At 43.1% G+C, this 26,206-nt stretch overlaps 1 protein-coding gene across 8 annotated transcripts in view; it reads left to right on the forward strand.

Moving 5' to 3' along the window:
• Positions 1-26,206, forward strand: part of TDRD3 (tudor domain containing 3) — a 632,378-nt gene that overhangs the window by 236,863 nt on the left and 369,309 nt on the right. For all 8 annotated transcript variants that reach the window (XM_029602992.1, XM_029602999.1, XM_029602994.1 and 5 more), the window contains exon 5: positions 2,734-2,875. In XM_029602992.1, coding sequence (XP_029458852.1) covers positions 2,734-2,875 — 142 coding nt within the window. The remainder of the gene's footprint in view (positions 1-2,733; positions 2,876-26,206) is intronic.

The following is a 26,206-nucleotide window of genomic DNA, read 5'->3' on the forward strand; positions in this document are numbered from 1 at the left end:
CACAGAGCAAGTGAGTTACAAGCTCTCACCCACTATTCACTTTACATGCAATTCTTTCACAATAATGTGGTCTTTCACACACATACAAAATTTCTGCTGAAAGTGATATCAGCTTTCCATATCAATCAGTCAATGGTTTTGCTGATATTTTTCATGGCCACATGCTCATGAAGGTGAAAGAACCTCCATACCATAGACTGTAAATGAACTCTGATCTGCTATAAGAGAACTCAGCCACATTGTCAGGCTTCATAGCTATTCATTTCCATTGATCCTAATCGACTGGGTGCGCCACTTTCAAAGCACACCCTGTCCAGCTGGATAGCTGACAGCATTCAGCACTGCTATGTGTCAGCAGGACTTGATCTTATCCAGTAAAAGCTCATCAAGTTAGAGCCATGGCATTCAACGTTGCCTATTTGCGAGAAGTAACTCTTGAAGAATTCTGCAAAGCTGCCACTTTGTCATCAGTACATACCTTTACATTCCACTACTGGTCTGGATAAGCAGTCAGCTTCGGAAGTACCTTTGGACAGCCAGTGTTGTATAACGTATTTTAACTGTAGTCTTCTTTCCACAATGGAGTCCAAGTTGCTTTTCAGTAACGCTCTGCTGGAGCTCTCAGCTTGTGACTCCCCACACATCATGGCTAATTCAGCCTGCTAATCAACAGAAAAAAGCAAGTTTGCTTACCATAAATGGTGTTTTCCGTGTGTAGCAGGATGAATTAGCCATGAGATACCTGCCCTCTTCCTTGGAGAGTTGACTAAATGGCTAGTTAGCTCTGGACAAACTGAGGAGGCTCTCAAGGCAACACCCATGTGGGATTTCCCGCACATGGTCAATAGACCTCAAAGTTCTACCAGCTTGGAGAGATAAGTACTTGAATATAATCTGCTTTGAAATGTTACCCCCCCCCCCCCCCCCCCCCAAGAAAAAAAAAGTAGAATATAAATAAAATAAATGAGTACATTCAGTGCCACTGGAAATCATGATCCACATATTATGGCTAATTCATGCTGCTATTTATGGAAAACACAATTTATAGTAAGCAAATGTGCATTACAGAAAGGATAGTGGATGCATGCAACAACCTCTCCATAGAGGTAGTGGAGACAGAAAATATCTGAATTTAGGAAGGCATAGGATAACACAGAATATTTCTGAGGGAGTGATTAGGATCAAAAAGCTCATTAGTTGGTGTGGATGGCCATAATGTTCTTTTTCTGCTGCATGTTTTTGTACAGGTAAATAAGTGCTGATGATATGCTAATGTCCTTTACTGACAGGTTGATTTCCATACTAAAAGCATTTACTCTGCTTTTATATTTTACTATTTTGTTATTTATCAGTGCTAGGTATTAAGTCCAGTGCAATACATAACTATAAATGCTTATTATCTATCGGACTTCACTAGTACAAACCCAGGATATAACGAGACACGGTTAAGTTTTATATCTCTGAACCCACATGAACCTAGTGTAAGGTGACTGATTAAACAATACTAAGCATGTCAGGCTTGATATTATATTTGTTCTCTGAGCTGTGAAGGATAATATGCAAATATTTGGTCTTAGAGTTGAAGAAGTCCTTCATTTCTCCACTAGTTTAACTTGTATAGTATGAGCACATGTAGTTTTATGCAATAAAACACAAACACAATAGCTTAAAAAGTTTTAGTAAATTCTTCTTTTTTTCTCTTCCACATAAAGCTGCATGTTTCCATTTTTTTTATTTAATGTTTAACTCTGAACTACATATCTGGGTAGGGTAGAATATAAGAATGTTTTAAATTAACAAGCAACTTCCATCCAACATCAGATAGTCTGTAACCATAAGAACATTCAGATTTTTTCTTCTGAGCTCTGCAATGTACTCCAGAGGGACACAATATATTGTTGGTAGTGGATCATTCCAAATTTCACTGGGATATTTTTTTTTGTTTTCCCACTCTCACCTAACAGTTATATGCTGTGCTTTACAAACTCTGTGCTGGTGAAACACAGAAATTAGTGTGTCTAGAGAGGGAGGGCTGAGAGGACAGACAGAGTAATGGGGATGGGGATGCTAATATTAATGCACTCTTTCATTGCTTATTGGTGCTGAGAGCACCAGCTACCTTGAGAATGCTCTAAACAGCTTGCTTCCACAGTGAAACATACAGGGCTGGTGCAGTTTTCAATGCCTTAGGCACCATCGTCCTCCCTGAGCTTACATATTTATTGGTGGCAGCTCCAGCACAGTGCTCCCTCCTACTGGAGGTGACTGTGGCACAGCACCTCTCTAGGCCTTGTGCAGGAGGGAATTTGCTGCCTTCCTCTCCAAATTTTGGTATTCTAGGCAACTGCCTAGTTTGCTTAATAGAAGCACCTGCTCTGAAAGCACACAAAGCTGTCCATAGCCAGATTTGCTTTTTGAGTTGATTGTGATCTGATCTTTGGATTATGAAAGCTGCCAAACATTCTTATCTGAGAAAATCCAGTCCAACTTTTTGTACTTCTCTTCCCCTGCCCTTCATGTGGCTGCCTTTGCTTACTTCTTCAAAGCTGGCGATTGAATCCTATCCTTCTGCAGACATCTTTTATTCTCACTTTGAGAACTTTTAGGATTGGCATTCCATGAAGAAGATAGGCTGTTTGCTTCTGGAGCTTGACTTAGCAATTCTGAGAAACCCGACCTACAGTATTATGTGCAGAGCTAACATTTTAAAATTCCATCTCTTTCTTTTCCCAGCTTGAACACTCCACCTGGCACAAAAATAAAGCTAATAAAAACCATTGAAGTGAAAAATGGATTCTTGCTTCTGGATGACACCAACACTGTAGTACTTGGAGGTGAAGTGGAGCACCTGATAGAAAAATGGGCATTGCAAAGGGTGAGGTAACACACTTTCATATCTGCTCTGATAGTTTTTGCCATGGCAAAATCCATATGAAACTGACCTTGGCAAACAAAGTATGAATAAAATGTGACTTGTTGAGAGTCTGCATGGGCTGTTGAAACTTCATTTTCCTATTTGCACTTAAAAGACAGTGCAACCAGAACCAAATCAATGCACTATTCTGCACCACAGGCAGAATGTTGTACAAGTGTGATTGATGAAAATCATTGTGTTGTAAAAAACGGTTTTGTGGCTATTTTTATCCTTTAAAGAATGTAAACCCTTGCAATACTGGTTACAGACTTGTACAGAAACTACTCCACTGTAGGGATCTGCTGTCTGTCATTTGTTTCATTTAGTTAGTGCACATTAAATTGAATTAGCATGCACTAAATGTTTTTAGTGAGTGCTAATACCCATTTATGGGTAGATTTTTTAACAATACGCGCACACGTCCATGTGCGTGCGCTACCTGGCGTGTGCACATGGATGCACGATTTCATAACTTGCACGCGCTGGTGCATGCATGATATTAAATCCAGGCTGGCACGCGCAGGGGGTTAGATTTGCCCAGTTTACACGCGGTGACGAGATCGGGCCTCTGCCAGTTCCCTCCCAGTCACTCCAAGTAAGGAGTGGACTGGGAGGGAAACTTTCCTAGCCCCCTCCCTCCCCTCCCTCCCTCTTCCCTTCTCCTCTCCGACCCGTTGGAAGGCCCTACTTTTTTTTTTTGTTCTTGTTTTGGAACTTATGCCAGCAGGCTGCTGGTGCGTGATTCCCTGGCACAGCAACAAATGGCCACTGTACCGGCGGCCTCTAGCTCTGCCCCGCTCCCAGGACCACCCCTCCCCGCCCGTGGGACTGCCCCTTGGAAGAGGCTTGACTCTTGTGCATGTAATAGGGGCTACGCATGCGGCCAGGCCTCTTCTAAAATGCGTGCAGCTCGCACAAGGCCCGGCCGCATGCGTAACCCCTGTTTTTCCCACGCACAGGGGATTAAAAAATCAGGCCTTTAGTGAGCAGTAAATCGGTTTCAATGTGCACCAAAAAATTTGGTGTGTGCTAAAATGAAATAGTATAATAAAACTATTGGAAATGAAACAAGCAAACGTTTTTTTGGCTACACACCGATACTATACAGTTGCAGCGTAAGTCCAAATTAATGATACTTTGTAATTGGGGCGCTCTTGAGCAGCGACCAAGATGGCCGCCTAACTTTGGAGCTCTGCCGAAATCGCATACTTAGCCTGGGAACCAGCAGTTATTTTTGCTACGACCATCAAATTTTTTGCAATACGTTACTGATTAAGGATGTCTACTGCAAAATCTGGGAAAATTGAGGCGGCTTTTGCCGCGGGAACTGGCTCTAAAAGACAAAAACAGGATCCCCCTACACCGGACAAAGCAACTGCGTCAAAATCGATGGCGTCGGCGGATCTGGTTTTGCTTGAACTAAAACAATTAAAAGAGATGTTACAGCTTAACATCGATGCAACTACAGCAATACGAGGTGAACTGCATACTGTAACCCAACAACTGAATACATTTCAGGTACGTCTGGATGACGTTGAGGCTCAGGCTTCTTCGCTGCTTGTTGCAACGGCAGCCATTCCTCGTATGGTGACCAATATAGAACAACTACAGCGCGATATTGAAGATCTTTCGAATCGCAATCGCCGGAACAATATTCGCTTACTTGGTATACCAGAAGGAGCCGAAGGTTCAGATACCGTTGCTTTTCTCTCTCAATTTATCCCGTCGTTTTTTAAGCTTAAATTCGACTTACCTTTTGAAATAGAGCGGGCACATCGGATCCCTGCTAGGCCACTCCGGGACTCTCAATATCCGCGCCCTATTATTTTTAAGGTGTTGCGATATCAGCAAGTTCTCCTTATTCTTACAGCGGCGAAAAATCAGGCCCCATCGCAATATCAAGGTAATCAGCTTCTTCTGATCCCTGACTTTGCCAAAGCTACTGCAATGAAACGTAAACAATTTTTGGCTATGCGCCCGCAACTCCGATCCTTAGGAGCGCAATATGGACTTCTTTATCCGGCACAGATGAGGGTCACTCTTCATAATCACACTCAGGTTTTCCATCAACCGCAGGCTTTGGAAGAATTTCTCCAATCTCAATCGGCTTCTGGAATGATTACTTGAAACTGTGTTCTCTGCTCCCAGTGAGCGGTGGTTCTAAATTTAACCTAATTTGATAATTGCTCAGATGGCATTGTTCTTTATATATCCATACTTCACTCTCAGTTAAGTTGTTAGAGTGGATTTCCCTCATGCTTGGAATGGTTCCCAGGCGCCGTTATTATTTTTCTTTATTTTATGTTCTTCTGCACATAGCGATTCGGCAACCCCACTGTTAGCAGTGGCCTCTAGCTAATCAAGAGGCTCATTTCATGCCTACCAGCCTACGGGCGATTATACCTCTATTATTATTCCTCAGCTTTTTCAATATTTTTCGATATTTCTTATTTTCTTTTTCTCATCTAAAAAGTGACAATGCTTTTGCCTTGGTTTTTTGTATCTTGATGAACATTTGGAGTATACTCAGCTACAGCAATGCCTATTTGTTACTGTGCCCATCCAGATTTTCTATGCGGTTCTCATGGCGTCAATTATCACTCACATCACCGTGATTTCATTAAACGTCAATGGCTTTTCACACCAAATTAAGAGGAAAAAAATATTGACCTACTTACAATCTTTGCACGCAGATGTCGCCTTTCTTCAGGAGACGCACCTCTCGCCAGCGGAGTCTCTTAAGCTCAAGCAACAATGGGTTGGTTCCGTTCTGTTTAGCCCAGCAGATAAAAAAAAAAGAGGAGTTGCTATTCTCCTTCACAAACGTTTGGAGGCCGAAGTTCTTTTTCAAGCGGCAGATGTTGATGATAGATGGGTAGTGGCTCAAATTCGCATTGCCGGCCAAGTTTACAACTTCTTGAATCTTTATGCTCCGAATAAGGATGATCCTTCTTTTTTTCATTCTGCATTTGCCAACCTTTTAACATTGGATCAATATCCTACCATTGCTGGCGGAGATTTCAACCAACCTCTTGACCCTTTTCTTGACAAAAAGACCTCTCTACGAACTTCAATATCCAACTCCTGTAAAGCTCTACGACATATCATAGATTCCTACGGTCTCGTGGATCCATGGAGACTGCTCCATCCTACGACTAAGGATTACACGTTCTACTCATATCCCCACACGTCTTATTCCCGCATCGACTTCTTTCTTCTCTCCAAATCCTTGGTTTCCACCATCAAGTCGGCATCTATCCTTCCTATACTGATTTCGGACCATGCAGCAGTTGAACTAACCATTCGTCTACTCTCGCCCATTCAACTGGATCGGAAATGGAGATTTAATTCTTCCTTGCTGGCTGACTCTACATTTCAGACAGTGATTCGTCCTAAAATCCTGGAGTTTTTTCAATTTAATTCTTCTTCGGATGTCTCCTCTTCCACGCTCTGGAACGCCTTTAAAGCCACCATACGTGGAGACATCATCAGCTACACCATCAGGACTAAGAAGGTTCAAGCAGCGGCTCTTTCTTCTATGCAACGTGAAGTCGAAGCCCTGGAACAACAACATATTGCTTCACCCTCTTCCGCCTCTCTTACGGCCCTGTTAAAAGCAAGATACCAATATAATCAGCATTTGAGTGCCCAGGTCCAAGTTGGTATTGATCGTTCTAAAGCAATGTACTACGCAGAAAACAATAAATGCGGTCATCTGCTTGCATCGTATCTTAAGAAAAGACAGGAAAAGAAACGTATAGCTTCAATCTTATCTCCACAAAAACAATTACTGACAGCTGACACGGATATTCTTTCAGCTTTTCGTTCTTTTTATGAGTCGCTTTACCAATCGGAAGCAGCTGACGATCAAACGCCGCATCTGATACAACAATTCCTTGGATCATTGACTCATCCATCTCTTTCTGAGAGTCAAGCTGCTATGCTAGATGCTCCCATTACACTTCAGGAGATTGATGCCGCAATTTCATCATTATCCCGTGGCAAAGCACCTGGTCCCGATGGCTACAATTCGGACTTTTACCATGCTTTTAAACCTGAGTTGCTACCTCATTTACATGAATATTATTTGTCTTTTGGTTCCCAGGCACCAGGGCCGTCCAGCTTTACTGAAGCTTGCATTATAGTTCTCCCTAAACCTGGGAGAGATCCTGCCCTTATCTCTAACTATAGACCTATCTCCTTACTAAACACCGATTATAAAATCTTTACTAAAGTACTGGCTACTAGATTATCACATGTACTCTGCACCCTTATTCATCCCGATCAATCGGGTTTCATCAAAGGTAGACTAATTACTAATAATACTCGACTTTTCTTGCACGCATTACATCACGCTTCATCTCTCTCGACTCCTACTGTGGCTATTTCTTTAGATGCCGAAAAGGCTTTTGACCGCGTAGAATGGTCTTTCCTCTTTACAACCCTTAAATGGTTTGGCGTTGGCAATACCTTCCTCTCCTGGATTCAATTTCTCTATACTTCCCCTTCGGCTTTTCTATATATAAATAACCGTTCCTCCTCTGCCTTTCAACTTCATCGTGGAGCAAGGCTGTCCTATCTCCCCGCTTCTTTTTAACGTAGCCTTGGAGCCATTGCTATTGGCAATCCGCCAGTCGATAGACATCACTGGTATAATCTTAACCGCTACCCATAGCACAAGCACCCTCTACCCTTTCAACGACCCACCTCCCCCCTCCTGAAATGTGTCTCCCCACTATACCCATCATACACTACCCCGTGCGAAGGATTGTCCACCCAACACACAATCACACCCTCACACAACATAAATCACTAGTGCCCATCATGATCACACCCCTCACACAACTATTGGGTCTGGCCACCCTAGCCATCACCCTCTGCAACGCCCAATCAATCATAAAGAAAGCACCAATCCTACAAGACCTACTCACAGACACCAGCCCTGATATCTGTGCCATTACTGAATCATGGCTAAAAAACTCAGACCAGGTCTTCATCAACCAACTCCCAACACAGACATACGACATCTTCTCCATCCCTAGGCCCAAAAATAAAAGAGGAGGTGGCATTCTCCTTGCCGCCAAGAAATACCTGCACCTCAAACTACAGACCAACTCCCCCTCCCCCCCGAGACTCGAGATTGGGCTCTTTAAATCTAAAACCCTGCAGGTCTGCCTCATCTACGCCCCCCCCGGCATTCTGGAACAGGACCCGTCCCCCCTCATTGAATACATTACTAACAATATAAAGCCAGACACCCCAGCAGTAATACTCGGAGATTTCAACCTCCACGTAGACATCCACCCCCTCACCACATCCTGCGAAACCCTACTTGTCTCTCTCAAAGCCCTGGGCTTTAAACAGCTCATCACCAATCCCACGCACAAAGCTGGGCACACACTCGACCTCCTTTTTGCTAATACTAGCTTCTCTACACCCCATGCACCAATCACCACACCCATCCCCTGGTCCGACCATTGCCTCATCAACGCCCAGCTCAACATCAACACCAACATAAATGCCTCCAACACCAAATCACACAAAAAGACAATTTCCTACCATAGACCATGCTCCTCAGAAGAACTCTCCCAAGCCTTCAATAACGTAAGTGAAAACCTCGACCTCACCAACCCAGATAATGCTCTCCTGTCATGGGATAAGCTTACTGCTGACATAGCCAACAACATCTGCCCCACCATCCACAAAGTAATAAACCCCAACCAAACAGAAAGAAAACCATGGTACACCTGTGAACTCAAAAAATTAAAACAAGACCTTAGAGCCAAAGAACGCTCCTGGCGAAAACAACCCACCCCCACACTCAAAGTAGCCTACAAACACACCCTACACCTATACCGACAAGCAACACTCCACGCCAAACGTGACTTCTATGCAGCAAAAATTCACAGCTACAAATTCAACCCTACCGCCCTATTCTCCTATGTAGCAGAACTCACAAAGTCCACCACTCCTTCCCCCCAGGAAGATAATAGCATAGAGAAATGCAATAAACTAGCAGATCACTTTAAAAACAAAATCACCAACATTCTCAATCGTCTCCCCCCCAAACCCACTCACATCGACCTCCCACCCACCACCAACAACATTAACCTCACATCCCTTGATCTCACCACTACGATGGAAGTCAACGCCATCCTAAAAAAGATGCGGCCAGCCACCCACATCGCCGACAACATCCCATCTAAACTCCTCCTCACTATCCCTTCCGTCATAGCAAGACCGTTAGCGGATATCATAAACTGCTCCCTTACCTTCGGGACGGTCCCCGACCCGCTTAAACTCGCCATCGTAAAGCCCCTACTAAAAAAGCCCACCCTCGACCAAAATGATCCAGCAAACTACAGGCCCATCTCCAACCTACCTTTTATTTCTAAAATTCTGGAGAAAGTGGTCAACACACAACTTACCGACTTCCTAGAAGATAACAATATCCTCCACCCCGCCCAGTACGGCTTTCGCAAAAACCGAAGCACGGAAAAGCTCCTACTTGCAATAACAGACACCATCCTAAAAGGCATGGACCACGGCCAATCATACATTCTAGCCCTCTTAGATATCTCAGCAGCTTTTGATACGGTAAACCACAAAATCTTAATATCACGCTTAGCAGAGATAGGCATCTCTAACACAGCCCTATCATGGTTCTCCTCCTACCTTGACCACAGAAAGTACTTAGTCAAACTTGATAAATCCGAATCCACACACATTCCTCTTTCACAAGGCGTACCCCAGGGCTCCTCCCTTTCCTCCACCCTCTTTAACATCTACCTTCTCCCTCTTTGCCACTTATTATCCAAACTGGGACTAAAATTCTTCTTGTACGCTGACGACGTACAAATACTTATCCCCATCCAAAACTCCCTCAACGAAACCCTGCACTTCTGGGAGACATGCCTCACATCTATCAACGCCCTCCTCTCCAACCTACACCTTGCACTCAATACTTCAAAAACTGAAATCCTAATTATTACTAATCAACCCAGCTTATCCATTCACCAACTGCAACAGAACACTTCACAAAATCTCACACCTCCGTCCACTGTCAGAGATCTAGGAGTTCTCTTAGATACACAACTTAGCTTCAAATCCCACATCAAATCACTCCTAAAAGGGGGCTTCTATAAACTCCAAACCCTCAAAAAACTTAAGCCTCTCCTCCACGCACATGACTTCCGTACTGTTATGCAAACCACTATACTATCAAAACTTGACTATTGCAACTCACTGCTAATAGGCCTTCCAGCTTCCACAATCAAACCCCTCCAAATCTTACAAAATGCCATGGCTCGCATCCTTACAAACTCAAGAAAGACTGATCATATTACTCCCATATTACAAAACCTCCACTGGCTACCAATCACCTATCGCTCTCAATACAAAACACTTACTATCATACATAACACGCTATATAAAAATAACTCCCCCTGGATCGAAGATATGCCACACTTCCACCAGGCCAACCGTCCTACCAGAAACTCCCTTGCGGGCACCCTCCACACCCCTTCACTCAAAATTGCTCACCTCACAAACACCAGAGCGAGAGCCTTCTCCATCGCCGGCCCCACCCTTTGGAACTCCCTCCCCACCGAGCTCCGACTAGAACCTTCACTTAATCAATTCAAAAAAGGAATCAAGACCTGGTTATTTAAACAGGCCTATCCCAACGCCTCTCAACCCTAGCATTTGACTTCTCCTCAACACTCATTATTTCCCTCTCCCTAGTACAGTGTCCCCCCGCCCCCCTACACACCCTCCCTCCCTCACCACCCCATCCATTTTATGGCTTCCTGATATTCAGTCACCACCTCTCCTTCCCATCGCCACCACCTGCCCCCTTGTACAGTTCCTACCCCACCCCGCCTCCCCTATGCGCTTCATCCCCCACCCCGCGCTACCCCCCACTCTGTCGCCTCTTGTATATAATTAATTTATGTCCAACCTGGTTAACCACATGTAATCTCATTTAATAACTGTGGCGCCCGTTGGCTCTACAGTAAAGTTGTCACCTTTTAACTTCCTATCCTTCCTCCATCTATCATTGTAATTTCCTTTCTCAGTTGTCTGTAAACCGACATGATGTTTTTTTTACGAATGCCGGTATATAAAAGTTATAAATAAATAAATAAATAAATAAATAAATAACCATAGGCACGGAGGATTTCAAACTCACTGCCTATGCAGATGATGTTCTACTCTTTCTTACTGATCCTGATGCTTCCCTTCCTTCTCTTTTCCGTCTTATCTCTACTTATTCTTTAGCATCTGGGTATAAGATAAACTGGCATAAAACTGAGTTGCTCCCCCTTAATTTACTGGGCTCCTTGGTGGATCTATCGGGACTTCCGATTCAGAAAGTTTCGCAAGGCCTTAAGTACTTGGGAATCCGCTTCCACGTGGATATTCCTACCACTACTGGTTATTGTGAATCCTCTATTCTTCAGATGATACGAGAGACCACCCACAAATGGTCCCCACTACACCTCTCGTGGTGGGGATGCTTAGATACTATCAAAATGGTACTGGCTCCTAAGATTACTTATGTTCTGGCTATGATCCCAGTCCTTTTCTCCAAAGATTTTTATCATTATGTAGATAGGCTTTTGACAAGATTTCTTTGGCATAATAAAGCCCCCTGTATTGCTCTCCATAAGTTAAAAGGCCCCACTCAACAGGGAGGGGTTAATTTCCCAGATTTCTATCTATATCATTTGGCCTATATTCTCCAACAAGGATATCATTACTTTCAGTTCGATCATCACTCACCTGATCACCCTAGGTGGTTATCGATAGAACGCCATCTGATATCCCCTGCTCCGATGGAATTTTGGCAAAGTGTCCCTCTTGGTAAGATCGCTAAATCTAACCCTATTGTGTCTGCGCTATATAGAGCATTCCAAGAGTTGGATTCTATCAGACCGGATACCACACCTTCTTGGCATGACTCGTCCTTTGCCCCAATATGGAACAATCCACAAATTAAAGTTGGTGGCGAAATGATTAGTTGGCCTACTTGGAAACAACATGGTATATGGTTTGTTTCCTCGTTATTTCATAATAACTCTTTAATTTCTTTTGAACAATTGCAAACTCAATATGGGCTCCCTAGGACTCAATTTTATGCCTGGTTGCAACTCCGAAGTACTCTTTCTGCTATGGCTAACTCCTCTTTGTCTCTTGCTGAGCCTCCTTATGCCTTCTCCTTTTTTCATACATATGGTATGCTTGGTCATCTCGCATCCCGACTTTATAAAACTTTTAAGCTCCACCGTTTTGTCAATACTGTTACTAGTCTTCAATCTTTATGGGCACAGGATTTTGGTTTAACTTCTAATTTAATTAAATGGCATTATCTATGGAAAATCTCAGCTCGCATATCGCTCTCTTCCAGTCTCACCCAAACTACTTTTTTTGTCCTCCATAGGGCGACGTGGACCCCTTGGAAGATGTATAGAGCTGGGCTCCTTTCTTCTTCCAATTGTTGGTCGTGTCAATTGCCCAATGGTACTTTATCCCACGTATTATATTACTGTCCACTAGTTAAAAAATTTTGGAATCAGATCTGGACTGTAATCTCTCTTATTTTAGGGATTTCCCACCCGCATTCTTACTCTATCATCATACTAAGGGGCGCGGACCCTTCTATTAGTCTTAGGCCAGCTAAACGTAAACTGTTAGATTTTTTGCTTTCAGTGGCCCTCCATAATATCTTGGCGAATTGGAAAAGGAGCGATTTGCTTTCTGAGCACTTATGGTGGAATTCTGTATGTATGTATAGTAAATATGAGAAAGCAATGGCTATCAAATTTCATAGGCTATCTTCCTGGTGTCAGGTGTGGAAGCCACTTGACGATTACACTACTTCAGTATCACTGTGAATGGGTTGCTTATCTCATCATTAATGGTTTTTCTTTAGCTTTGCTGACTGAGGTACTCTGATGATAGCGTAATATGTCTCACTTACTGATAATGTGGTTTCGCATACGAGATTGTCACTCTCTCTCTTTCTTTCTTTTCTTCTCTTTCTTATTTTTCTTTCTCTTCTTTCTTTCTCTCTTTCTCTTCTGGTTTATGTGCCTCATTATATTCCAGATCTTTCTTTTTACACTTTCTTCTTTCCTTGTTTATAGCTATTTCAACTAAGACTCCTATTTACATGCATTGTCTTCTTTTGACGGCAGTATTGCTCTGTCTGGCATATGTTTTTTTTTGTTTCGTACCAATGTGGTAATATTGTTTGATTTATTTCTGTTCTATTGATCTGTCGTTTTGTAAGGACTGCTCTGTATTCATTATATTTCCATGTTGACGATGTATGTGCTTTGGTGAAAACTTTAATAAACATCATTTAAACAGAAAATGATACTTTGTAATTACATGTTAGTCTGACCAGGACTTTTTTTTTTTACTCCTTGGAAAATAGGAAGTACTTTTGTGATTAATATCTGGTTGTGTTGAATGAATCAGCTGGCTAAATTTCATTTGTAACCCAACATGCATGTTTGGATCAGGCTTTGATTACATTAAAGGCAAAGTTTAGATTCATTTTTTCTTCAAGGACAAGAAGGATGGCAGTCCTCAAACATGAGTGAGATCATCAGATGGAGCCTGGCATGGACATATGATTTCAAAGTTTCTAGACCAAGTGGGTTATGCTCCCCTGCCAGCAGATGGAGACAGAGCAAGCTGACATCACAGTATATATACTTCTGCAGTGACTCAGCCTGCCATTATTCTCCATCTCCAGCAGATAGTGTACGTGCATCTCCCTATGGGGATTGCTTGAAATTTTGGAAGGAGAATTTTAATTAAGACGGAAAAACCCTGCTCTCCTGTGGTAATACCAGATGGTCTTTCTCTTAATTGAGAATTCCTGAGGTGATTTCCGTGGTCCCTTAGTTGTGTGCCTTGGTCCGGTAGCTGGGTTTCCCGGGGTGGACTTAGCTGATTGTACAGCTTAAAGGCAGCAGGTGTAGCATGGTGGTAATGGCAGATGCCCTCTCCCACTGCAGCTGGAGACTGTCTCTGTACTCAGTTGGTAAGAACTGAGCTAAGGTAAGGTTTAATTTAAAAAAAAAAAAGAGGATTTTTTTTTAACTTCAGAGACAGGGGTTTGTAGGACTTTCTCCTGTCTCCATGCTTGACGCGCTATTCCGACGTTGTTCCCGCTTTCGTGGGGGTTAGAGGAACTTAGCAGCCTGGTGGGTTGAGCAGCCCCGATGGGCTAGGCCCCACAGTTAGGCCATTGCCTTTGTGCCTTGGCGGCCTGTTCACACGCTTTTTGTGCGTGCTTTACTGCCCTCTGGAGGACGTTGATGTGCGCAGTGCGTTGGCTCTGCACACACGTTGTGTGCTCAGTTTTGGGCGTGCCTTTTGTGTGCATAAAGTTTTAAACGTAGTAGTGCATTCAAGCTTGGGTGCACAGATTATGCGTGTGTTTTGTGGCGCCTATTTTTGAGGCACCTAATTTTTGTGCGCATAATTTTTTTAGCTCGAGCCATTTGGATGCATGTTCACCCTCACCTGTGCACTGATGGCAACGGTGAACAAGAAATCACAGCTGTGTTGCCTATCATATTCTGGCTTCTCAGTTTGATCTGTCCTCTAACATGTTTCAGTGCTGTTTGGACGCTCAGGGAGAGTTGTCTTTCTTGGACTTTGCTAAAACTAGTTCCTCCCATCGCGATGATGGTCTGGTTTCGGCTTTGTCTGGAGGTGCGTCGGACCTCAATATTCCCTTGACTGTCTCCTTTGCTGGCGATGACAGTTCAGTGGGCCCCGCACTCCAGTGCCTTCTGGGTTTGGCCTAGAACCAGCTGCTTTTCTTGGGTGGAGTTTTTTTGGGTTTGCAAGCCTTTCTTCAGTGCATTCCTCAATTTTGCCCAATCCTGTCAGGTCGGACCCTCAGCCGGTGGCCCTTCCTTCTTTCAGTCCTATAGTTAAGCACTAGGGCATGCCTCGATTCGCTGTGGGTATTCCTGACAGGAACTCAGATGGCACTGATGGTGAGGCAGATCCTGATTCCCTTGAAGACGGGGAAATTCTTCCGGGACTGGAATCATATTGAACCATGTTATGGTTCTTTCATAGAGATGAACTGCCAGGCCTCATTTCCCAGACCTTGAAGATGCTGGGAGATCCTGGCACGGATTCCTTGTTGGAGCCAAAGAAGAATCCCATTTTGGCTTCCTTGCGTAAAGCCTCTTGTTTTTTTCCTGTTATGGATGCCATTCCGGAATTGATTGATCTTGAATGGCATGCTCTCAAAGCAAATTTCAAAGGGGGTCAGACATTGGAAGGCCTGTACTCTCTGGATCCGGTTGTGAGAGAGCGTTTGCTTTTTCCCAAAGTGGATACCCTGGTCTGTGCCATCTCTAAGCGGAGAACTATCCCCATGGAGGGAGGGGCGGCCTTGAAGGATGTGCATGATAGGAGGATTGAGGTTATCCTTAAGCCTTTGAGGCGGTGGCGATGACTTTACAGATAACTTTCTCTTGTGCCCTTGTGGCACGATCTTGTCTGCTTCTCTTTCAGGAAGTTGATGATTCTTGAGTGAATTCCAGAGTGGTTATGAAACCCGCTTCTGCCTTTTTAGCGGATGTGGGCTGTGGTTTGGTCCATATCGGCCAGAGGAGTGGTTTCGGTGGTAGCAGCTGGGGGTCAACTATGGTTGTGAAATTTTCAGCTGACACAGCCTCCATGACTAATCTTATGAAAATGTCTTTTAAAGGCTCACAATTCTTTGGGAGTGAGCTGGAGAAACTGGCCAGTAAGTGGGGCGAATTGCCAGTTCCTCAGTTGCCAGAGGATAAGAAGCAATTGCAGTGCCCCTTTGGTATGAGAGGTCATCTCTGTGGTTCCAAGCAGTTTTGTCCCTATAGAGGGTCAACCTTTCAGAGTACTCGGCCTTTTGATAGATCTCAGTCCTTTTGTCCCAGACAGCCCAAGAGAGGAGCAGGCTTGGGTGGTGGATCTTCCTGAGCTTTCCAGTGAAGGTTTGCTGACCCACCTTCAGCAACAAGAGACAGGGGGATGCCTCTCTCTCTGTCAGAGGTGCGTAAAGATCATATCGGATCAGTGGGTCCTGGGGTGATATGAGAAGGATACGTGCTGGAATTTCGCAGTATTCCTTCGAATGTGTTCATGGTGTTTATTTGCCAGTCCCCGCAGAAGAAGCCAGCAGTAGAGTCTACGTTTCTAAGACTCCTCAGGCTGAGGGCTGTGGTTCCTGTGCCCATGTCTCAAGAAAGTATGGAGCGATATTCCATTTGTTTTGTGGTGCCCAAAAAAGAGGGTTCCTTTCGTCCCATCCTGGATCTCAAAAGGATCAACCTCATTTGAGGGTGACTCATTTTCACATGGAAACCTTGTGCTCTGTGATAATGGCCATTCTGTTGGGGAAATTTCTGACCTCCCTGGATCTGTTTGAGGCCTTACTTCATATTACCAACCAGTTGGAACACAAACGTTTTCTTCTTTTTGCGGTGTTGGGGTGCCATTATCAGTTTTGGGCGCTACCTTTTGGTTTAGTCACTGCTCCCAGAAAGTTTTCGAAGATTATGGTGGTAGTAGCAGCAGCAGCATTGAGAAGAGATGGGATCCTGGTGCACCCATAGTTGGAGAACTGATTGGTTCGAGCCAAGTCTCAGGAAGAGAGCCGCCTGGTGGCACACAAGGTGAAATCCTTGTTGCAGGAGCTCGGTTGGGTAGTGAACCTGGCCAAGAGCAGTCTTCAGCCATCTCAATCAGAGTATCTGGGTGTTCGGTTCGACACGGGGCAGGGAAAAGTTTTCCTGCTTGAAATTCGGATTCAGAAATCGATGTCTCAGGAGCGTCAGTTAGTGAACACTATTTGCCTGACAGTTTGTCCTATCTACAGGTGCTTGGTTTGATGGTGGCAACCCTGGAAGTCATGCTGTGCTCATTGCTGCTTGTTGGAACCCGCAATCTCATGACTATTCAGTTCAGCTCCTCTTGCTGATAGTAATCTCCTCTCGCCTCCAGTGTTGGTTGCAGAAGGCTCATCTTAGGAAGGGAGTTTCCTTGTCCTCCTTGACCTGGTTGGTATTCATGAAAGATGTGAGTCTCCAGGGTTGGGGAGCTTACTTTCAGGAGCTGACGGCCCAAGGATGTTGGAATGCTGGAGTCCCTCTGGAACATCAATTGCCTGGGCGGTCCGGTTGGAATGTTTGCAGTTCCATCACAGGCTGTAGGGTCAAGTGTCCGTGTGATGTCGGACAATGTGATGAAATTGGCCTTCATCAATCGCCACGGAGGAACCAAGGGCCAGCAAATGTCGTAGGAAATAGACCAACTTATGGAATGAGTGGAAAGACACCTACAGATAATCTCGGCCTCTCATATTGCAGGAAAAGACAATGCAAGAACAGACTTTCCTTGGTTGGCAGCCTGCTGCTGTAACCACTAGGCTACTCCTCCACTACTCTTGCCAGCAGATGGCGACAGAGAAAAAAGCTCAAAGCTGTCTTCACTCCCTCTATAAAGATCTGGTACTTCCATCAGCTCTAAGTCCAGGCTTTAGATCCAGATTCCCTTTGAGCATAGTCCAAGTCCTGAAGGTACTCCAGTTAATGGTCTGGTCGGACTGATTTTCCCTTTCCCCTTGGGAACTGACTCATTTGGGGTCTGCATTCCTGCACCAGTGGGTCAAGCATAGGGTGGTCCCCAGTGGCTTTGTTCTCGTGGTGGGTTCCGTAACAGGAGCTGCTGTCTGGGCTCCTAGGACAACAGTCTTCAGACTGATTTCCCTGGTAGAGCAGGCTTCTAGGGCAAAAGTATTTGGATCAGGAACCTAGAAATTAAAAAAAAAAAAAAAAAAAGGCTTGCAGCAAGGTATGATGGAATGACCCTGTTTTTCCTCTTTTTTTGTATGTAAGAGCAGGCTAGATGCCTGATCCGCCTTAAATCCCACAGAGGGAGCGAGCTCTGTGGGTGGGACCTTGCGGGGCAGGGGAGAGTTTGGAGGGCAGGATGAGAGTGTAAGCCCAGCTCGGTTAAGGCGGCCCCTGCATCTCCAGGAGAGGCAGCTCCTGTAAATCTATTCTTTTATTTTTTTTTTCTAGGTAAAAAAAATGTAACAAATATTTTCAGCATATCCTTGAGTAAGATGAACACTTACAAACTGAAAAAAAGGGAATTTTATGAACAGACTATGAAAAATAAAAGACCTCTAACCATGTATTCCCCCCCCCCTCCTTTGAATACAGTACTGAAAAATACTTTAATAACTTTTCTATTTCCTCCCACACCACTTTCATCACATTAAAATCCCAGTTTTCACAGAGTGGTCCATTCACCGGTAAGAAATGCACAGAAAAAGGTCACTTTACACAAGGTCTTTCAAAAAGGAACACAACACACAGTTTAAACAAGAATGTCTTAGTAAAACCACAACTGACAGTCTTTGGTCAGAGCAATGAGGTGACATTCTCATAAAAGAATGTGCTTTGTCATCCTTTGTGACTTGTGCTCCTGTGGGCATAGATTTAATTTTGAAGGATTTAAATAACCGTGGAAGAAAAAAAAGGCCTCAATTCTACAAAATTCCTGAGCCGGCCATATGGCTGAATATCTTGTGTTATTTGGTCTCTGGCCTTTTGTGCCATGCTGCAATAAAAGATATTCAGGACAGCTGGAAGGATATTCAGTTCTGTCCTGGGGAGATTCTCTGCTAGTAATATTCGCATACTTCTTGATTCTGCAGAATGAAGGCCAACTGGATTAAAATGGAATGACAGGATACATGATATCTCGATATTTGCTAATATCACCAACACTGCAGAAACCCTAAAATTATAACCAAAGAACTAGAAAATAAATATGGCTACTGTTGATTTCAATATTAACTGTTTATTAGAGACCGCTGGTCTCATCTTTTGGGTCTGTTGCCTGATTTCATAAGTCAGTGTATATAGCAATGACATAATACATGGAAAATTCTTGGATTTGTATGTTCTACAGTTGATTGAATATTGCAATGGTAAAGGCAAAGAGATAACCGTAATCCCATTTCAAACGAGCATAATTCAATATAAGTATGAACAGTCAAGTAGGACAACATAACCTGGAAAAAAAAATGGTACACATTTATAAAACAAGAATATTCATTTTATGTAAGACTAAAACAGAAATAAAGTTACAGTTAAGACTACCGAAGGCACAAACTTTCTATTCTGACCAAACCCAAGGGAGAGGAAGTGTATGGCAAAAGTAGGCAGTCATTTTTATTATTGACGTACTGTTAAAGAAAATAAAATGAAAGTGCATTTGAAAAGGCTGGAGTCAATGTGGTTTTCTGCTTCAGCCAAGGTGATTTGCTTGGCCACCCTCGCACATGGCCTTTTTCCTGAACTACCTCCTGGTCTCCTTTGTTGCTGTGCTGGATTTGGACTCTGTCAGTGTTTCAAAGGTGATAACCTTCCTCTCTCCCTCCCTCTGCTAACATCCGGTTTCTCCATGTGAAAAAAAAAAGATGAGGCAACATAGTAAGTTTTGACGGATCAGCATGTCAGCATGTGCATTCTGCCTGGCTTGTGAGAAGCAGGAGGGACGCATCCTGCCACAAGCAAAACTGAGTGGATTCCCCAGTTCAAGCCTTGGCCCCTATGGGGGAAGGCAGTGCTATGGTGCTCTTAGAACAGGACCTGGTCAGTGTCCCCGTTTTGGCAGGATTAGCAGCAAGTTTACTGTCACTTTGAGATCCCAAAAAACGTTTGTCAAGCATGCCACCTGTCTACTGTCTGATAGCTGAATGGAGAAGTTCCATGGGGGCTATAGATTTACCCTCAAGCACAGCAGAGTCTGCACAGCTACAGCTCATTATGGAGTTGATATTGTAGCAGGTGACCTCTAAGCCTGTTGGAGTTCCTCTCGTCTGCCCTGTCTGCTAGTGGAGCAATTGAGGGAACAGCCTGTAGAGCTGGCTATCTTCCTCATAGAAAACGAAACCTAGAAATGATGGCAGAAGAAGATCAAACAGCCCATCCAGTCTGCCCAGCAAGCTTTTGCACTTTTTTTTTCTTTCTCTCATACTTATCTGTTACTCTTGGCTCTTAGTAACCTTTTTTATTCTATTTCCCTTCCACCCCTGCCATTAATGTAGAAAGCAGTGTTGGAACTGCATCTAAGTGAAATAGCTTAATTAGTTAGGGGTATTAACCACCACAATAAACAAGCTACACCCATGCTTATCTGTTTATCCAGACTATGTAATTCAGTCCTTGTTGGCTGTTGCCTGAATATAGATCCACATTTTTTCATTCCCCCCTACCTTGAAGCAGAGAGCTATGCTGGATATGCGTGAAGTGTCAGACTTTCTCCCCTACAGTTGAAGCAGAGCTATGCAAAAGAGGCTTCTTAGAGGGGCTAAGACCAAATTTACCTTGTACTGCTGAAAATGACTGCAAATTATTGAAAAAAAAAATTCCAAGGTGGTTCTGCTTGAGCAGCACCTTTGGATTCCTCCTTGAGCAATTCCCAGCCATTATTCATGTTCCCACACTGAAGAACCTCAGGTTGACCTTGACAATGTTAAGAGAGCTAGATTGCAGCTCTGGTTGGTTCAGTCCTAGGTAATCAGCAGGACAAGAAGAGGAAACAACTGTGCCTCCTTGGAAGAGGGGATAATACCTCAATAGGAAGGTTGTTCAGAAAATAGGAGCTGGTGAACTTTAATTCTGGGTGGGGAGCCCCTTCAGTGCTTGGAGGAGCAATAGGAGACAATTTGTAAGGGGTTCATATCCACCCCCTCCCACCCCCACTGAGTGTTTCCTGCTATATCTGATTGTTGGCGATGGGATCTCCTCAGTACGGGACACCATTATCCAGCCTGAAGATGGTCAAGATTATGGGGATCTATATTACCTAACACTGGAAGAGAAAGAGAGGCTTTTGGGGAGGGAAGTTACCCACGTCTTTTAAGATCACAATTGGTGGAGGAAAGTAAAATGTTCAGGGATCCCCGCAATAGAAAGAGTGAGGCTCTGCTAAATGGTCTTTTGTTTGTTTTCCTTTGTTTTCTTCCTAGCTGCTATGTACGATGGCTTTGTGACTCAAATCCTTCTGTGTTGGGTTCATCATCCCTTAGTTTAGGTCATGGTGATGATGTGCAGAAGGGGGAGGTCTCAAACCTCCATACACAGGGGCAGACAGTTCCCAGACAGGTTCCCAGCTGGTGAGTCTCACATGCTTGGAAGTATGTGATGCTGGGAGTTCTTTTTGGTCAGATCCGGATCTGGCCTGATTAGTGCTAGTTCAAGATAGGGCCACAGATTGTCTCTCAGGAACTCTCCTACAGAGGCATGGCCATTGCAATCATTGCCTTGTTTTAAAGTTCTGTCCTCTCTAAGAGAACTATCATGGAATAGTCCTGGAAGTTTAGGGACCAGAGGCCAGCTAGGGGGGTTTATTTGAAGCTCCTCCTCCCCTTACTCCCCAATCAAGACCAGTCCTAGTTGAGGGCCATTTCAGAATCTTATGAGCAGTCTGCTCAAGCAATTCTCTTTCATCCTCAGGTAAGTATTCCAGGACAATGGATTTAGCTGGTATAGTCACCTCCTTGTGGTGGGCTGCTGGGTTCTGGGTGTGCTCCATCAGGGAAATACTTGGAGGCTTGTACATTGGGTGGTGGAATATCACTAGGGGGACTTCATTCTCCCCTCAGTGTAGGCCTTAGGGACAGTGGTAGTAGACTAATTTAGTCAGTCACAGTTTTAGGGGCACCATCTCTTCCTTGAAAAGATGTCAGAGGCGTAGTACTATTTATTTTAGGTCTCCTACTCGAGGCAGTGGATTCTCCTATTCTTGTGGTCCCCTTGGAGAATGGCAGACCTTTTGTTAGGTGGTTCTCCACATAGATATACAGGGGCATTCTCGCTTATTCTCTCCAGAGGCTATGATTAGATATTTCTCAGATGCTTTATCCTGGATCTCTCACTGGCAGCTACAAGGCTCTCTTCATGTGCTAACCAGGAGTCCAGATACCTGTTGGTCAAGGAGTAGTAAAGGATTCCCTATGTATTGAGAGAAACTTGCTCCTCCCTTTAGCAAATGTCTGGAAAGCCCAGGATTATGCAGGGATAGAAACCCTATGCTGACTGATGATTGTCTCAAAAAGCAATTATTCCTTCCCAGTCTCTGGAGTATAAGGACACTCTCTTGACTTCAAAGAAGAAAAGTGATCGTATGGCTTTGGATATCATGGGCTTAAGACCTCACTCTTGGTATCCATTTCTCCCATTCCAGATTCACCCCGAGCATGGTCTGTTTTGTAGGTCCTCATTCCAAAGCAATAGACTTGAATATAGTATCTTATGTACACACCGAGGTGCATCTCACTCAATTCACTCTCCTCTCAGGATGATATTCAGTAGCCTAGAATTGGAAGGTTATTTCTCCCTCTTTCTAGAGAGGTTATAAGGAGCCTAGCAGGTTATATTTTTTCACAGTTGCATCCTGAAAGGAATAAATCTTGTTTCCTTCAGGGTTCTTGCATGAGATACATTTGCATATCATGGAGATATAGTATATGCAAATTTATCTTCTGCATATTCATTATGGATATCCTGAAAACCAGACTGGCTATGGGGTCCCCAGGATAGGTTTGGGAAGCCCTGTCCTAGACTGACTGACTTGCTGTAAGAGACACATGCACGGAAACTCTCTCGCTACTCTTATAAATACTTTATTCTAAGGATTCAAGATTACTATTCTTCTGCTACAGGAGGTCTTCTTGACTTGAATGTGAGCTTAGTTGTGAAGGAATCCAGCATCCCTTCCTCTCTAGCTTAATAGGCTAACATCTTTCTAAGTTTTGTTGCTGAAGGCAGACTCCTTGGTATGTTTGGTAATTTTAAAGGAAAGAGTAACTTTGCACCCAATACCCCCTTGTTTTCTTGGATAGTAATGTTCCTCTCTTGTCAAAATCAAGCTTCTCACTTATGAGGGTGAGAAGGTCAGGTGATGTAGGCCAGGTTGGGGATGGCCAAGTCCATTGTAGACCACCTTGGAGATGTTTATAGGTGACCACATTTTTCTTGCATAGGTCTTTGGTCTATTAATGTTCTATTAATTAATTAATGTTTGGTCTATTAATGTCTTTGGTCTATTAATTGGTTCAGATCATTCCTTAACAATAGGATATACAAGGTCAGAATAAGCAACAAGGATTCTCACACGGTCAAGTCCACTCTCGGAGACCCTCAAGGATCCTCCCTCTCCCCTACCCTTTTTAACATCTATCTTCTCCCACTATGTCATCTGCTCTGAAGTCTAAAGGTCACACACTTTATATATGCCGATGATGTCCAGATTTTGCTGCCAATCACCGACTCCATCTCAAACACCATTAACTTCTGGAACAATTGTCTACAGTCCATAAACTCCCTCCTCACTAGCCTTAACTTAGTACTCAATACGTCAAAAACGGAACTTATGCTGATCACTCTGGATGACAACTTTCAGGCTAACAACAACTTAAACGCTAATGATCACCCCCACACACGTAAGAGATCTTGGCGTTACTATCGACAATAGGCTGAACCTCAAAAAATTTGTCAAGAACACAACGAAAGAATGCTTTCACAAACTACACATATTGAAAAAGTTGAAACCTCTCCTCCATTTTCAGGACTTTAGAACAGTCCTCCAAACAATTTTATTTTCAAAAATTGATTACTGCAACTCTCTGCTAATTGGCCTTCCAACTATCACCACCAAACCACTACAAATGTTGCAGACTTCGGCTGCCAGGATTCTAACCAACACTAGTAGAGGAGAACACATCACATCTATACTAAAAAACCTACACTGGCTCCCTATCAAATCCAGAATCATATTCAAAGTACTAACCATAACCCACAAGACCATTCATTCACAAACTTCGCTAGATCTAAGCTGCCCACTTCGTCCTCACGCATCATCAAGACCAATCAGAACCAGCTACTTAGGCACCTTATATGCACCTCCAGCCAAGTCATTGCTCAAGAAACGCGCATTCTCGACTGCCAGCCCCTTTCACTGGAATGCCCTCCCCACTGACCTTCGTCTTGAAACTTGTAGTCGAACATTCAAAAAGAAGCTCAAAACTTGGCTTTTCACAAAAGCCTTCACTTAAAGATCTCTCCCCGAGCCATGACTCAGGGCTAGACTTATTCTCACATTTCATAATCCCTTACGCTACATGTCTGATGCCGTAACTATTTCATCCTTTAACTTTGCCTCATGATTCCACCTGTTAGATGTACGTTATGCTGCACTCATGCTTATTAAGTCAGATGTAAACCCAACTTTTTGTTGACTGTTATTTGTAATTATTTTCAATTATGGGTATTTATTTATAATGATTTATAATAATTTAATTCTTGTTCTCTGCTTTATCTATAAGTTCTAAGTTCTTACGAAGTTATCCCTGTTATTTGTACCCACTTGTTTGATGTAATTTCCAACTTTGGTTCTATGTAAACCGACGCGGTATGTACTAGTACATGAATATCGGTATATAAAAGCCTTTAAATAAATAATAAATAAATAATAATGTATCCTTTTAAAGTGCATTGATTTCTAAAGCATTAGTTTCAGGACTAATAAGGAAAGGAACATATAGGCCTCCCAGCAAGAGTTGGCAAGTTTCAGTGACCCCACTTAACGAAGGTGAAGGAGTCCTCATAGGCAGAATCAGAATATGTATTTCCTGCAGATAATGGCAGGACAGTGCCTTTACCCCCATTGTATGACTGCTCCAAGCACCCCAGGATAAGTGTGCAGGTGGGAGAAGCTAGGCTTTGGATGCAGGAGTTCTGAGAGCTATCATGGCTTTATCCTACCCAGACTGGGTGGAGTTTTGGGACATTCTACTTGTCTGGACTGTTCTTCATGAACGATAAGGAAGGTTAAATTTAAACTTACCAGCTAATTTAATTTTCTTTCCTTTAGTTCTGCCAGACCAATCTAGAACCTACCCAAGGAAGCCACAGTATCAGAGGCTTCTAGTCTGATAAAGTCTGAAATCTAATAGCAAGTACGTTGCTGGGCACGCTGAAACAGCTGGCCTAATTGTGAGATTGGTGCAGGGATCCTTATTTCTGGGGTAATAAACATGGACTGAAGTTTTTTTGGTTGTGATGGTGATTTGGAAACTTGCCTTTGGTTGTCTTAGCTTTGACATAGGTTACTAAATTGCTGACAGCAGCCCCAGATCTTTATAGGGGGAGTGAAACCCGCTTTCAGCTTTTTTTTTTTTGCTCTGTGTCCATCTGTTGGCAGGAGGACATAACCCACTTGTCTGGATTGGTCTGGTAGGATTAAAGGAAAAGAAATTAACAGGTAAGTTTAAATTATACCATTTCATCTTTGCGTGAGGACTGACATCTTGCTGTTCTTGGAGAACACCTGTTACAAGTAGGGCAAGTGCTTAGAAATTGAATGTAGAAAAATAAATGTAAAAATTTTTTGTTCATAGACCAACTGTAAGCAACTTTTGTCTACCTATTAGATATGAAATGAATGCTGTTTAGTATAGTGGTTGAACAAATTGTATATGATATATAAAGGATGAATATAGTTATTATAGTAGGATCAGAAATGTATTTATTTTTTACAGCATCATTGTTTTATAAAAACATATCCAAAAAGCTGGTAAAATGACTATCCGCATACCCAGAAATTTTCAGAATTTTTTTTTCCTGTTTGTATGCTTTTATCCTTTTTCATTGTAGAGCCTTGTTCTTGTCAGTCCTGATTGGTTCTAGTCTTGCCATTCTCTCTGTTCTGAAATTTATATCTTTTTGTTCTGTTAAACCAATAGGGCTTTACAGTCTATAACAGAGAAGCAAAGATGTGACTATAGATAGTAAAACTCTGACAAGTCTATTTATTTATTTATTTATTTATTTATTTAAAAACTTTTTTATACCGTCATTAAGTTAAGTACCATCATAACGGTTTACAGGAAGGCACCAATATTAATATAGTAAAAACAGATAAAATCTATCACTAGACAAGTGCCACAAATATACGGTAACATAGTTAATTTATAATTACTCATAATTGTAAGTGTTATCATGTTCTATCATGTCCAAGTGTATTTGTAGGTGATATTCAAATTATTTTGCAGACATATGTATATGTATATATTTTTTTAATTAAGTCTGACAAGCACAGGAATATTTAACTGAAGAGTAGAAAATCACTCAATCACATATGACAAGTACTGAGTGTGTAGCAGGTTCTGCAGCTTTAACTGTGTCAGGATAGGGC

The sequence above is a fragment of the Rhinatrema bivittatum genome, chromosome 5 (assembly GCF_901001135.1).
Source record: "Rhinatrema bivittatum chromosome 5, aRhiBiv1.1, whole genome shotgun sequence".
Taxonomy (NCBI): domain Eukaryota; kingdom Metazoa; phylum Chordata; class Amphibia; order Gymnophiona; family Rhinatrematidae; genus Rhinatrema; species Rhinatrema bivittatum.